The sequence below is a fragment of the Bufo bufo genome, chromosome 5 (assembly GCF_905171765.1).
Source record: "Bufo bufo chromosome 5, aBufBuf1.1, whole genome shotgun sequence".
NCBI lineage: Eukaryota > Metazoa > Chordata > Amphibia > Anura > Bufonidae > Bufo > Bufo bufo.
The window spans coordinates 410,734,539-410,748,753 of NC_053393.1; the positions used below are offsets into that span (position 1 = coordinate 410,734,539).

Here is a 14,215-nt window from a genome sequence, read left to right on the forward strand (position 1 = left end):
CAGGGCGCCAGTGGCGAATTTGCCAATCTTGGTGTTCTCTGGCAAATGCCAAACGTCCTGCACTGTGTTGGGCTGTAAGCACAACCCCCACCTGTGGACGTCGGGCCCTCATATCACCCTCATGGAGTCTGTTTCTGACCGCTTGAGCAGACACATGCACATTTGTGGCCTGCTGGAGGTCATTTTGCAGGGCTCTGGCAGTGCTCCTCCTGTTCCTCCTTGCACAAAGGCGGAGGTAGCGGTCCTGCTGCTGGGTTGTTGCCCTCCTACGGCCTCCTCCACGTCTCCTGATGTACTGGCCTGTCTCCTGGTAGCGCCTCCATGCTCTGGACACTACGCTGACAGACACAGCAAACCTTCTTGCCACAGCTCGCATTGATGTGCCATCCTGGATAAGCTGCACTACCTGAGCCACTTGTGTGGGTTGTAGACTCCGTCTCATGCTACCACTAGAGTGAAAGCACCGCCAGCATTCAAAAGTGACCAAAACATCAGCCAGGAAGCATAGGAACTGAGAAGTGGTCTGTGGTCACCACCTGCAGAACCACTCCTTTATTGGGGGTGTCTTGCTAATTGCCTATAATTTCCACCTGTTGTCTATCCCATTTGCACAACAGCATGTGAAATTGATTGTCACTCAGTGTTGCTTCTTAAGTGGACAGTTTGATTTCACAGAAGTGTGATTGACTTGGAGTTACATTGTGTTGTTTAAGTGTTTTTTTTGAGCAGTGTACAAGTAGTCCTATGCAGATGAATGGTTTTTTTTTTTACTTTTTTTTATTGTTATCCAGCTGAATCGGTCTTTTTTGCCCTGGGATTACTAGTGCATTGTGATTATTTGACTTTAGTTGACAGTAAACAACTGTAGTAGCCAGTGTCAGGCAGCTGCTGCCAAGGCATATAAGATTATATAGTGCAACAGAAGGGGCATTAATGCACGTCATGAGAACATAGTCCTGCCATGTTATAAATCACTAAGCAGGCCACACATGGAGTATTGTGTACTGTTTGGGACACATTTCTTCAGAGCTTGACCGTTTTCAAAGGCGGGCAACCAAAGTAGTAGGTTGACTACAGTACCCAGAAAGAGTTATTTAGTTTAGAAAAAAGGATAGGTGAGGGGTGACCAAATAACTGTATAATTATATCAAATCAAAGGCCAATACAGAGATCTCTCTCATGATCTATCTTTAAGGGCTCGTTCACACGAACGCGTGCTGCCCATTTTGGTATTGCGGATCCGCAATACACGGGCACCATTCCGTGGCCATTCTGCATCACGGATGCGGACCCATTCATTTCAGTGGGTCCGCAAATCTGGAGGTGCGGAACAAAAGAACGGAACGGAACACTACGGGAGCACTACGGAGTGCTTTCTGGGGTTCTGTTCCAGGCTTCGGCACCAAAAAAGATAGAAATTGCTCTATCTTTTTGCGGAACGGAGGGATGGCGGACCCATTCAAGTGAATGGGTCTGCGATCCCCAATGCGCCTGTCCCACGGACGGTGCCCCTGCATTGCGGAGCGCAATTTGCGGTCCACAGCACGGGCTTCACACGTTTGTGTGAACGAGCCCTAGCTGGACTGTGACAAGGGAACATCCTCTACAGAAGGTTTCTACATCAACATAGAAGGGGATTCTTTACTGCAAGAGCAATGGAGCTCCCTGCCAGAGCTGGTGAGGGGGCTGGATGCATTTTTTTAGTACAATAATATAAGTTATGGTTACTAGATTTCTGGAGAAGGCTTATTGATACAGGAAGTTGTTCTGGTTGCCAGATTTGGAGTCGGGAAGGATTTTTTATTTTTTTTCCTTAAGATGAGGAAAACTATCTTCTACCTCGTGAGGGTTTATTGCCTTCCTCTGGTTCAGCTCAGGATAATAAGCTGAACTGAATGGACTTATTTTTTCAGCCTTTCAAACTACAGTATATTATTATGGTGCCAGAAAAGGTTCAGGTATGACAATCATACAAAATCCAGCAGTCACCGATACGACACATTCATCAAAGACATCAGTAAGTTCTGTTTGAGAGATTTTTTAGCTCTTTGCTTATCTAATAGCGGTGTGATATTATTCTGGCCCGCGGATATTCCTATTCTTGTTTTTCTTTCTCAGCCCCGACATACGTGTTTGAAGTTTAGTTTTGTGGTAGCTGTAGGCTGTATAACCTTTATGTATTATTACTTCAAGTCTGTCTGAGTGAGAAAAATGGTCAGTCTCTATTCTTTGGTGAATCGTGGTTAATATCAGTGGGAGCTACCGGATAAAATCACTGAACCCATTCTCTCATGCTGATGCCTGTGATGACTTTTTTATATCAAATGTCTGACTTTGAAATGGTAATGAAACATTTCATATAGAATAGAACTTACCATATTAAAGTTCAGTACTTAATGGGAAACTTTGTGTTGGATCCATTGTGAAGAATATGTTTAAAAATCTGCAGAACTGGCCATTTCCAAATAGAAGGTATCTTCTGCCACTACAAGAACATCCCTACTGCCCTGTTGGTATTTTAAAGGGTTTGGCCAATCTGGGCCTTTCATGGCATACAGTCAGTCCAAAAATATTGGGACATCAACACAATTCTAACATTTTTGGCTCTATACACCACCTCAATGGATTTGAAATGAAACGAACAAGATGTGCTTTAACTGCAGACTGTCAGCTTTAATTTGAGGGTATTTACATCCAAATCAGGTGAACGGTGTAGGAATTACAACAGTTTGCATATGTGCCTCCCACTTGTTACGGGACTAAAAGTAATGGGACAGAATAATAATCATGAATCAAACTTTCAGTTTTTAATACTTTGTTGCAAATCCTTTGCATTCAATTACAACTTGAAGTCTGGAATGCATAGACATCACCAGACGCTGGGTTTCATCCCTGGTGATGCTCTGCCAGGCCTCTACTGCAACAGTCTTCAGTTCCAGCTTGTTCTTGGGGCATTTTCCCTTCAATTTTGTCTTCAGCAAGTGAAATGCATGCTCAATCGGATTCAGGTCAGGTGATTGACTTGGCCATTGCATAACATTCCTCTTCTTTCCCTTAAAAAAAACTCTTTGGTTGTTTTTGCAGTATGCTTTGGGTCATTGTCCATCTGCACTGTGAAGCGCCGTCCAATGAGATCTGAAGCATTTGGCTGAATATGAGCAGATAATATTGCCTGAAACACTTCAGAATTCATCCTGCTGCTTTTGTCAGCAGTCACATCATCAATAAATACAAGAGAACCAGTTCCATTGGCAGCCATACATGCCCACGCCATGACACTACCACCACCATGCTTCACTGATGAGATGGTATGCTTAGGATCATGAGCAGTTCCTTTCCTTCTCCATACTCTTCTCTTCCCATCACTCTGGTACAAGTTGATCTTGGTCTCATCTGTCCATAGGATGTTGTTCCAGAACTGTGAAGGCTTTTTTAGATGTCGTTTGGCAAACTCTAATCTGGCCTTCCTGTTTTTGAGGCTCACCAATGGTTTACATCTTGTGGTGAACCCTCTGTATTCACTCTGAAGTCTTCTCTGGATTGTTGACTTTGACACACATAGATTTACCTCCTGGAGAGTGTTCTTGATCTGGCCAACTGTTGTGAAGGGTGTTTTCTTCACCAGGGAAAGAATTCTTTGATCATCCACCACAGTTGTTTTCCGTGGTCTTCCGGGTCTTTTGGTGTTGCTGAGCTCACTGGTGCGTTCCTTCTTTTTAAGAATGTTCCAAACAGTTGTTTTCGCTATGTCTCTGATGGGTTTGTTGTGTTTTTTCAGCCTAATGATGGCTTGCTTCACTGATAGTGACAGCTCTTTGGATCTCATATTGATTGTTGACAGCAACAGATTCCAAATGCAAATAGCACACTTGAAATGAACTCTGGACATTTTATCTGCTTGTTGTAATTGGGATAATAAGGGAATAACACACACCTGGCCATGGAACAGCTGAGAAGCCAATTGTCCCATTACTTTTGTGGGAGGCACATATGCAAACTGTTGTAATTTCTACACCGTTCACCTGATTTGGATGTAAATACCCTCAAATTAAAGCTGACAGTCTGCAGTTGAAGCACATCTTGTTCGTTTCATTTCAAATCCATTGTGGTGGTGTATAGAGCCGAAAATGTTACAATTGTGTTAATGTCCCAATATTTATGGACCTGACTGTATATCGCTAGGATATGCTATTAATGTCAGATATGTGTGGGTCTCTTGTCTGGGATCCACTCCTATCTTCAGAACTGAGCCCCTTCCCCCCATCTCGCCAAAGTGAATAGAGCAACCTCTATGGGACTGCTTGGCTATTTCCTTCAGTCCCATAGCGGTGAAGGGAGAAGTGGCCGCACTTACGAAAACAGCCGCTTGTGCACACTCTGCTATTTTCGGAACTCCCATGACAATGAATGGAAAGCGCACCTTGCGCGCGAGGTGTGCTCTCTTTCATTTTAGGGGCCCCAATCTGGAGATAAATGCAGGTCCCAACTTTGAGACTTGCCCCTATCTGACATTGATGGCATATCCTATCATTATCTCCACTTTTTTTTAAATCAAAGGAAGTGTGCGAGTAGCAGTAGCCTGTATTCTGCATTGTTGTAACAGACTACTGAAATACTGGCCAGCACAGCAGGACTGATAACCCAGAATGTTTTGATAGTCCTACATCAGGTCTCCAACTGCTAAATACTACCTGAATATAGACACAGAATAACAGATCATCAGCAGAAGCTTGCTGATGTTTTCAGGTTGTAACATGTTTTATTCAGTAAGAATAAATAAGTTATGAAACGTACATTAAAGGAGATTGAACTGACATTTTCTGATTATATAGCTAATGTAAGTAAATGGTGGGGCTTCACTTTAAGGCTCAATACCTATAATCATATCATTGGGACCATGCATGTCACCATATTAAATTACTGCAGCATATGTGTAGACAGTTTCTCAATAACTGGGCTTTACTCCATTGGTTATCAGTTCAGTCTGACATATGTTTTGCGCAGTACGGTTCTGTTTTCTGCACCATATTACATGCTGCCAAGAATTGTGGATGAGACCTAAAGGAGTAATGTGCTTGTTTGTAACGTTAGTAACAAACGTTTTCCATATTTTGTAGGTGACCTTTCGGACGAGAATCTACCACTGCAACATCAACAGCCAAGGTGTCATCTGCCTGGATATCTTGAAAGACAACTGGAGCCCAGCACTAACCATTTCTAAAGTCCTCCTCTCCATCTGCTCGCTGCTCACAGACTGCAACCCTGGTAAGATTTTAAAAATTTTAAATTCAGGATTGCAGTTCCACTTGCTCCAGTGGACCAGTATTGTGCATTCTTTTATTTTCCTTGGTCAGTTACTTATGCCCCTGACCTTTTTTTTGTTTCTTGAGTTCATGTATAGTCCAGTAGTCCATGTAGCAGTTACATCACCCATGATTAGCAACAATGGAGCTAGAACATGTTCTCAGCCAGGGGCAGTCCGCTGTTTGCCGCTGGCGGGGTACATAACGAGCTCTCAGTTCTAATTAACGCTGTGAGAATCAGGTGCTCATATACCCGGCCAGCGACTGCACATGCCCTCCTGAATTCAACAGCTGTGGCCCGCATCTCACCTCCTTGCCCTCCGTCACCATATCTTTACCAGAGACAACTGGAGGAGGAAGAAAGAAAATGGCAGCTATTCATGGCACCACAGAAGGACAGCTTTAGAGACAGTGCTGCACTGTGGTATTTGATTCTGCTGGGGTGATATTTTGTGCTTGGGTATTGCTGACCCCACTTATTTGTATTGCACCGTTTTCCGTCAGTTTGGACCCACCTACAACATAGGGACATGTTTTTTTTTTTCCAGGGCCCCTTTAAGTTCCCAATCCACCCCTGTTCTCAGACGCCTCCCCTCTTCTCTTTGTATGGCTCCTCTTGTTGCATTTGCTCCTTATTTAATAGAGTGACTTGTCAGTGCTACAATGGCGTATGTTCTGTCAAGACATTAACACTACAGCATCCAGTCTACAATTGTAATCAATAGGGAAATACATTTTCCACACAATGTGATCTAGACGCCTCATCTCTTCACCTGTGGGATGCAATCTGATGGACTATGCTATATGCTGCTTTCACAGGCTTCCAGCATATTTCCCTGCAGAGATATTTGCTAAACCTAGTTACACACACTTCCATATGAGTCGTAGGGAAATGTGTATGGAACTAAACTTCTCTGTAGGCTTCAGATACTGTGGTAGACTGCATGAAAATCTAGAAAAAGAGGATAAGGATTAGGGTTTCTTGGCTCTGCTTAGCCTTCACTTATTTAGCCTACAGAAAAAAAGCAAGCACGGTACATACTCATCTTGGTGTCCTGACTGGGACCAACGTCCTCTCAGAGTTTGGTTTAGATGTCTGCTTCTCCAAAGCTCTCATAGGGCATGCTGAGGTAATGGGGATACTTTCCAAACCACAGTATAAAAAGAGAGATCATTGGCAGGTTCACCAAAACACATAGCAGCTGAATTTAGGAGCTAAAGCTTTCCTGCAGAAGAACCCTCTGTAAACAGCTTATATATGCGCAGAGAACTTTAAAAAAAATGAGGTTATCCAAACCTGTCCTTGTGTTTAGTATAGAACTTGTATCTCCATGCTGGAGGCACCTGTCACCATTGTTCACCACCACTCTCAGTTCCAGCACAGAGGCTCCCATCTCTGCTTTTTCTAGTCCCCGGCGGACTGGAAGTAAGAAACCCCATCCGTGGTCACATGCACTGCTGCATCCATTCACTGGCCTCAGTGGAGATGTGTCCCCAAAGAGGTTCAGCGGTAATGTGCCTCTAAGGCTGAGTTCACATCAGTGTTCAGCCTTTCCGTTCTTCTTCTCCATTATAAGAGCAGGAGAATGGAAAGGACGGATTCAGCACATAACTGAGCCGAACTGAGCCTACAAACCCCATAGACTATAATGGGGTCCGTTAGGTTTCCGCTCAGAGGAAGATTTTGGAAGCGGAGACCAAAGTTGTGCGTGCAGGACTTTTGTCTCCGCTTCCAAAATCTTCCTCTGAGCGGAAACCTAACAGACCTATGGGGTCTGTAGGCTCAGTTATGTGCCGAATTCGTCTTTTCCGTTCTCCTACTCCTATAATGGAGCAGGAGAACGGAAAGGCTGAATGCTGACTTGAACAAAAGCCTTAGGCTGGGTTCACACGAGCGTGTCTGGATTAGGCCCGGATGCGTCTCGGTGTATTGCGGCAAACCCGCGCGAGTAGGTATGCAATTGCAGTCAGTTTTGACTGCGATTGCATTCCGATGTTCAGTTTTTATCGGGCGGGTGCAATGTGTTTTGCACACGCGTGATAAAAACAGACTGTGGTACCCAGACCCGAACTTCTTCACAGAAGTTCAGGTTTGGGTTCGGTGTTGTGTAGATGTTTTTATTTTCCCTTATAACATGGTTATAAGGGAAAATAATAGCATTCTGAAATCAGAATGCTTAGTAGGTGATCAATTTAGGGTTAAAAAAAAAAATAAAAAAAATAACTCGCCTTCTCCTCTTGTTCGCGTAGTTCCCGGTCTCTTCTTTACTTCTTTAATGATGAGCTGTGGGCTAAAGGACCTTTGGTGATGTCAGATCACATGCTCCAATCACATGGTCCATCACCGTGGTGATGGACCATGTGATTGGAGCATGTGATCTGACGTCACCACAGGTCCTAGCCGGTAGTTCATCATTAAAGAAGTAAAGAAGAGACCGGGAACTACGCGAACAAGAGGAGAAGGTGAGTTAATTTTTTATTTATTTTTTAACCCTTAATTGATCACCTACTAAGCATTCTGATTTCAGAATGCTAATATTTTCCCCTTATAACCATGTTATAAGGGAAAATAATACAGTGAATAGACTGTCACCTAGCAACCATGCGTGAAAATCGCACCGCACTTGCTTGCGGATGCTTGTGATTTTCACGCAACCGCATTCACTTCTATGGGGCCTGCGTTGCGTGAAAAACGCTGAATATAGAGCATTTTCATGCAACGCACAAGTGATGCGTGAAAATCACCGCTCATCTGAACAGCCCCATAGAAATGAATGGGTCCGGGTTCAGTGCGGGTGCAATGCGTTCACCTACCGCATTCCACCCGCGCGGAAATCTCGCCCGTGTGAGCGCAGCCTTAGGGACATGTCACTGCTGAGGATAGTAAATCTCTGCAGTCATGTGCATGATCACGGAAGGGATTTCATCCTTTTTGGCCTGCTGGGGACCAGAAAGTGCGAAGACAGGAGCCTCTACGCTAGAACAGAGCCTCCTATCTAACTGAAATTAGTCAAACAATCCCTTTAAACTTCACACATTTCCAGGGGCTATATACGACACAAATGACATCACTATTGATTATGGTTGCCAATCTTCAAGCCTACTGCACTTGTGCCGACTAGGCTTTATCTGGGGTTACAGAGATCCATTGATTAGAAAATGAGCATTTATCCCCCCTGACAGGTCCCTTTTAAAATTCTGACTAGTACAGCACAATGCTATGATAATCCAGACAGATAATCTCATTGTAAGTACAAGGACCTCAGGAACAATAATTAAAATACCAGCGCTCTTTTGTAATGGCGCTGCCAGGAGAACTGGCCATCATCAGGTTGGAGGCACGCATTCCTGTCTCCTTGGATATGTGCATGTACCTGTATACTACAGTAATATGATAAAAGACTCGTGGGAGATATATTATGTTGTTTACATTTTTATCTTTGCAAAGCCGTAGCCCTGGATAAATGTCGTTTCTGCATTTCAATTAACCGCTGTCTTTCACGTGACTCTCCGGCATTTATTTCATGTTTATTTGCCTCCCGCCCTTGAATTGTAACACTATACCAATGACATGAGGCTTAGACAATAGATCCGAGCAGAGATAAAATCCAAGCATTGACCCTTCAGAGATTCTGGAGCTGCAGAACATTGTAGGAAGGCCATTACCATATGAATGCCGCCCCGCTTTATCTGATCTAATTGCTTCCTTTCAGCAGCTTTTATATGGCCTTCCAAGGGAAGCCGTGCCTTTTGTTTTTCCTACACAGCGAAGTTACTGCTTCCCCTTTAACAAGTGAAAAGACTATTAAGTGATTTCTGTTCATCTTGGCAAAATGTTCGGTGCTGTTGAACAAACATTCAAAGCATTTGAAAAAAAAAGCTAATTTATCTGCAAAGGAAAACGGCGGCAGTGCTCAAAGCAACCAATGACATCTAACAGATAACACCAGTTCACAGTGCGCTAGTTTTCCTAAATGTGACCAATGCACCCCGGTTCTCCTGGACATGATAAATAGTGATAATAGTATTGAGCACATAGTTCTCACACTACGTAAAATAGTCAGTGGTTACATGTGCTAAACATACTACACAGCAAAGTTCTCAAAGGGGTTGTCCCACAAAAAATATTCGACATTTTTCAAATCAGCACCTGGATCTGAATACTTTTGTAATTACATGTAATTAAAAATGGAGTACGGCTACTCAGTTATTCAATAAAATCTACCTGTTCAGCGCCACCTGCTGTTTGCTTTTTTTCTTATTTCTTTGTCCGACTCTCTGAGATGGCCGCACATGCTCAGTTTCATCCTTCAACTGCCTCCTGAGCTGTGATAGGTGCTGCAGCAGAAAGGACACGCCCCCTGAGCTGCCGGCTTGATATAAATCTAGCAGACTAATTGGAGCAATGAATGTAAAGATCTCTGGATCCATGTGAGGTACAGGGCTGGTTCTAACTTTCTTAGAAAGAGATTATCGTGTACTATATGATGTCTGATTTTCATTGTTTGCATTAGTTATGGAATTACACCTTTAAGTGATTAAATCTCACTACATAATTCCAGCAGATATTTACCGAATACAGCTATAATCTTCATTAATAATACCATTATATCAGGACCAATATTATCACCTAATAGTGACTGAATTAGAGTTGTTGCGATACCAAATTTTTTATTCTATTTCGATACCATAAAAAAGTATTGCGATACCCGATACCATTCGATACCACGCGAAAAAAATAAAACACCAAAAAGCCACGTGCATTCCGCATTTTGAAAAATGGCGAATCGCACAGTTTTTTTTTTTTTTTTTTTCTGTTCCGGCGTTCACCGCATAGATTTTTTTAAAATATTTTAATAGTTTGGACTTTTTGGACAAGGCGATATGTGATATGTTTATTTATTTATATATTTTATATGTAAAATTGGGAAAGAGGGTGATTTATACTTGGTGTGTTTTTTTTTTTTTTTTTTAAATCTTTTGAACCCTTGTCCTATTTACACTGATAGAGCTCTATTAGGGTGAATAGGACTTCACACTCTCCCTGCTGCCCTGTGCATAGTACACACAGCAGCAGGGAGCTGACCATGGCAGCCAGGGCTCCAGTACCGTCCTGGCTGCCATGGTAACCGATCGGAGCCCCAAGATTACACTGCTGTGGCTCCGATCAGAAGCTCCCACTGCCACCAATGAGAAGGGGAGGGGACCCTGTGGCCACTGCCACCAATGAGAAGGGGATGGGACCCTGTGGCCACTGCCACCAATGAGAAGGGGAGGGGACCCTGTGGCCACTGCCACCAATGAGAAGGGGAGGGGACCCTGTGGCCACTGCCATCAATGATTTTAATACTGGGGGGGTTGAGGGGGGTGCACTGCGCCACCAATGATAATTAACCTTTAATACAGGAGGCGGGTACTGGCAGCAGATCAGTGGCAGTTAACCCCTCAGGCAGGTGCCGCACCTGAGGGGTTAACTACCGCTGATTGCAGCTCCCTGTCAGAGGCAGGGTGTCGGCTATGCGATTGCGAGGGATCTCTCTGCACTTACTATTATTCCTGGGCGCCGCTCCATTCGCCCGCTGTGCCCCCATTACTGTCTCCTGCTCCGTATGCTAATTACTACAATCGGAGCGATGGGGAGGAGACATCAGCTTCTCTCCTGGGTGTTCCTTCTCCCTGCTGTGACGTTCTGTGCTGCGATTGGACAGCGCTACAGAAGGAACGCCCAGGAGAGAAGCTGATGTCTCCTCCCCATCGCTCCGATAGTAGTAATTAGCATGCGGAGAAGGAGACAGTAATGGGGGCACAGCAGGCGAACGGAGCGGCGCCCAGGAATAATAGTAGGTGCAGGGAGATCCCTTGTCTCCACTCTATGTAGCCTGGTAACTTAAAGTTTAGACCCATTTAAGTCCTGCTATCATTGGTGGCGCAGTGCGTCCGCCCCTCCTCCGCCCCTTTCTCCTCATTGGTAGCAGCGGTGGCACAGGGGGGAGGGAGAGACTGCTTCTTTCTCCCCTGTGCTGCTGAGGGAACATGAGCGCGCTCACAGCAGCGCGCTCATGTTCTGTGATACTAGACTGGATACTAGACTGGTATCGTATCTATACCGGGACAAAAGTATCGATTGGGTATCAAAATTTCAATACCAGCAACAACCCTAGACTGAATAATATATTCATACAGTTACCAAATAATGCCACAAAACAAGTATCAAATAGTAACTCTTCACCATGACCACATATACCCAACACAAAGACTAATATAACCAGTATTATCACATACAGGTGAAACTCGAAAAATTAGAATATCGTGCAAAGTTAATTTATTTCAGTAATGCAACTTAAAAGGTGAAACTAACATACAGTCCTGATCAAAAGTTCAAGACCACTTTAAAAATGGCAAAAAATCATATTTTACATTGTTGGATCTTCAAGTAGAGCTTCAACATGCAACAAGAAGAAATGAGAGTGAGACAAAACATTTTTTGAGCAATCAATTAATTGAAAATAACAATTAAACTGAAACAGGCTGTTTTTCAGCTGATCCAAATTTTAGGACCACATGCCTTTAACCCCTTAGGGACTCAGCCCTATTTTCACCTTAAGGACCAGGCCATTTTTTGCAAATCTGACCAGTGTCACTTTAAGTGCTGATAACTTTAAAACGCTTTTACTTACCCAGGCCATTCTGGGATTGTTTTTTCGTCACATATTGTACTTCATGACACTGCTAAAAGCAATCGATAACGCAGAGGCCCGGATGATCGGGGCAAGTGTCACATTGAGTGGTGGAGTCCTTCTGTATCCCCCTCTTGTGACACACTCTGCATCTTTTTTGGGTTCGTCCCTTCTTTCCAGTATGGGGGACCACACCTGGAAAATGTTGGCCAGGGACGATCCGGGCGCCTCCAATTCCCGAGGTACTCCGGCCTGCTCTTTCCCGGTAAGACTGCCTTATAGAATTGGAGGAATGTCCCTGTGCTGCCAGCGCTTCGGGATAGTACAAAAGAGTTGTACAAGGCAACCTGTACCAAGTAGACTGCAACTTTTTTGTACCATGCACGGGTTTTGCGCATGGCATTATATGGCTTGAGGACTTGATTAGAGAGATCAACTCCTCCCATATACCGATTGTAGTCGACGATACAATCGGGCTTGAGGACCGTTGCTGCGGTACCTCGCACAGGGACAGGGGTGATGCCATTACCGTGGATTGTGAGCAGTACAAGGACATCCCTCTTGTCCTTTATACCTGACCAGCAACAGGTTTCCACTGGTAAGGGCACGGGTCTCACCCCTGGGGATAGATACCTGGAGGGGGTGGGCAGGGAGGCCACGCTGATTTTTCCGCACGGTCCCACAAGCGAACGTGGATCTGGCGGCAAGGGACCTGAACAAGGGAATGCTAGTATAAAAGTTATCCACGTACAAGTGGTAACCCTTATCTAGCAGTGGGTACATAAGGTCCCACACGAGTTTCCCGCTAACACCCAGAGTGGGGGGACATTCTGAGGGTTGAATACGGGAATCTCACCCCTCGTACACACGAAATTTGTAAGTGTACTCTGAGGGGAGAGAGGAGCGCCAGGAGTTTGAATCTCCCACCTCTCTCCCCGCACCAATCAGCACCCTGGACAGCAGCCATCAGCACCACGGCTGACTGCAGCCCCATAACCATCAGACGGCATCTGAGACTGAAGGGCTTCAAAAACAAAAAACATCTTCAAAGACCTCGTCTCCTTAAACGCCACAGAACTGCTCGTTTGGACTTTGCAAGAGAGCACCAAACATGGGACATTCAAAGGTGGAAGAAAGTTTTATTCTCTGATTAATTCTTCATCAAGGTTAAAAAATTTAACCTTGATGGTCCTGATGGTTTCCAACGTTACTGGCATGACAAGCAGATCCCACCTGAGATGTTTTCTACGCGCCACAGTGGAGGGGGCACCATAATAGTCTGGGGTGCTTTTTCCTTCAGTGGAACAATGGAGCTTCAGGAAGTGCAGGGGCGTCAAACAGCCGCTGGCTATGTCCAGATGTTGCAGAGAGCATTCCTCATGACTGAGGGCCCTCGTCTGTGTGGTAACGACTGGGTTTTTCAACAGGACAACGCTACAGTACACAATGCCCGCAGGACAAGGGACTTCTTCCAGGAGAATAACATCACTCTTTTGACCCATCCTGCGTGTTCCCCTGATCTAAATCCAATTGAGAACCTTTGGGGATGGATGGCAAGGGAAGTTTACAAAAATGGACAACAGTTCCAGACAGTAGATGGCCTTCGTGCGGCCGTCTTCACCACTTGGAGAAATGTTCCCACTCCCCTCATGGAAACGCTTGCATCAAGCATGCCGAAACGAATTTTTGAAGTGATAAACAATAACGGCGGAGCTACTCATTACTGAGTTCATGTTTGGAAGTTGGATTTCTGTTTTGTGGATTTTAGAAGTTCTGTATTTTCCTTGCCTTTATGCTGTTTATGCACACCCTAGCCCTTCGCTATATGCCGCCATATTGCCACACACAGATGGGTGAACTTCTCTTTTCATGAGTTACTATAACATCTGTGCTTCGTAGTTTCATCCCAGGCCCATTGACTTGAATGGGACGAGCACTTGTAATTAGACTGCGCCTCCTCTACAAGGGACACCATGTGCAGTGTAATTTTGAAGCTGAAGCAGTGCTCGCATGAACGCCGCCTTCTCTTCAAATAGCCGGATCCCCGGCAATCAGATATTAATGACCAATCCTAAGAATAGATCATCATTATGTACCCTTTGCACAACCTCTTTAATAATATTTTTCCTGTGTGCTGAATGCTGTAACAGGCCAAACAAAAATGGACGATTTATCAGTTAGTGGTCACCTTGCCTCTTGCAAAAAATTGAATAAAAGTTAATCAATAAGTCATAT

At 44.4% G+C, this 14,215-nt stretch overlaps 1 protein-coding gene across 1 annotated transcript in view; it reads left to right on the forward strand.

Moving 5' to 3' along the window:
- Positions 1 to 14,215, forward strand: part of LOC121001871 (ubiquitin-conjugating enzyme E2 E2) — a 250,505-nt gene that overhangs the window by 219,321 nt on the left and 16,969 nt on the right. The window contains exon 5 of the mRNA XM_040433093.1: positions 5,118 to 5,265. Within this exon, the coding sequence (XP_040289027.1) occupies positions 5,118 to 5,265 (148 nt within the window). The remainder of the gene's footprint in view (positions 1 to 5,117; positions 5,266 to 14,215) is intronic.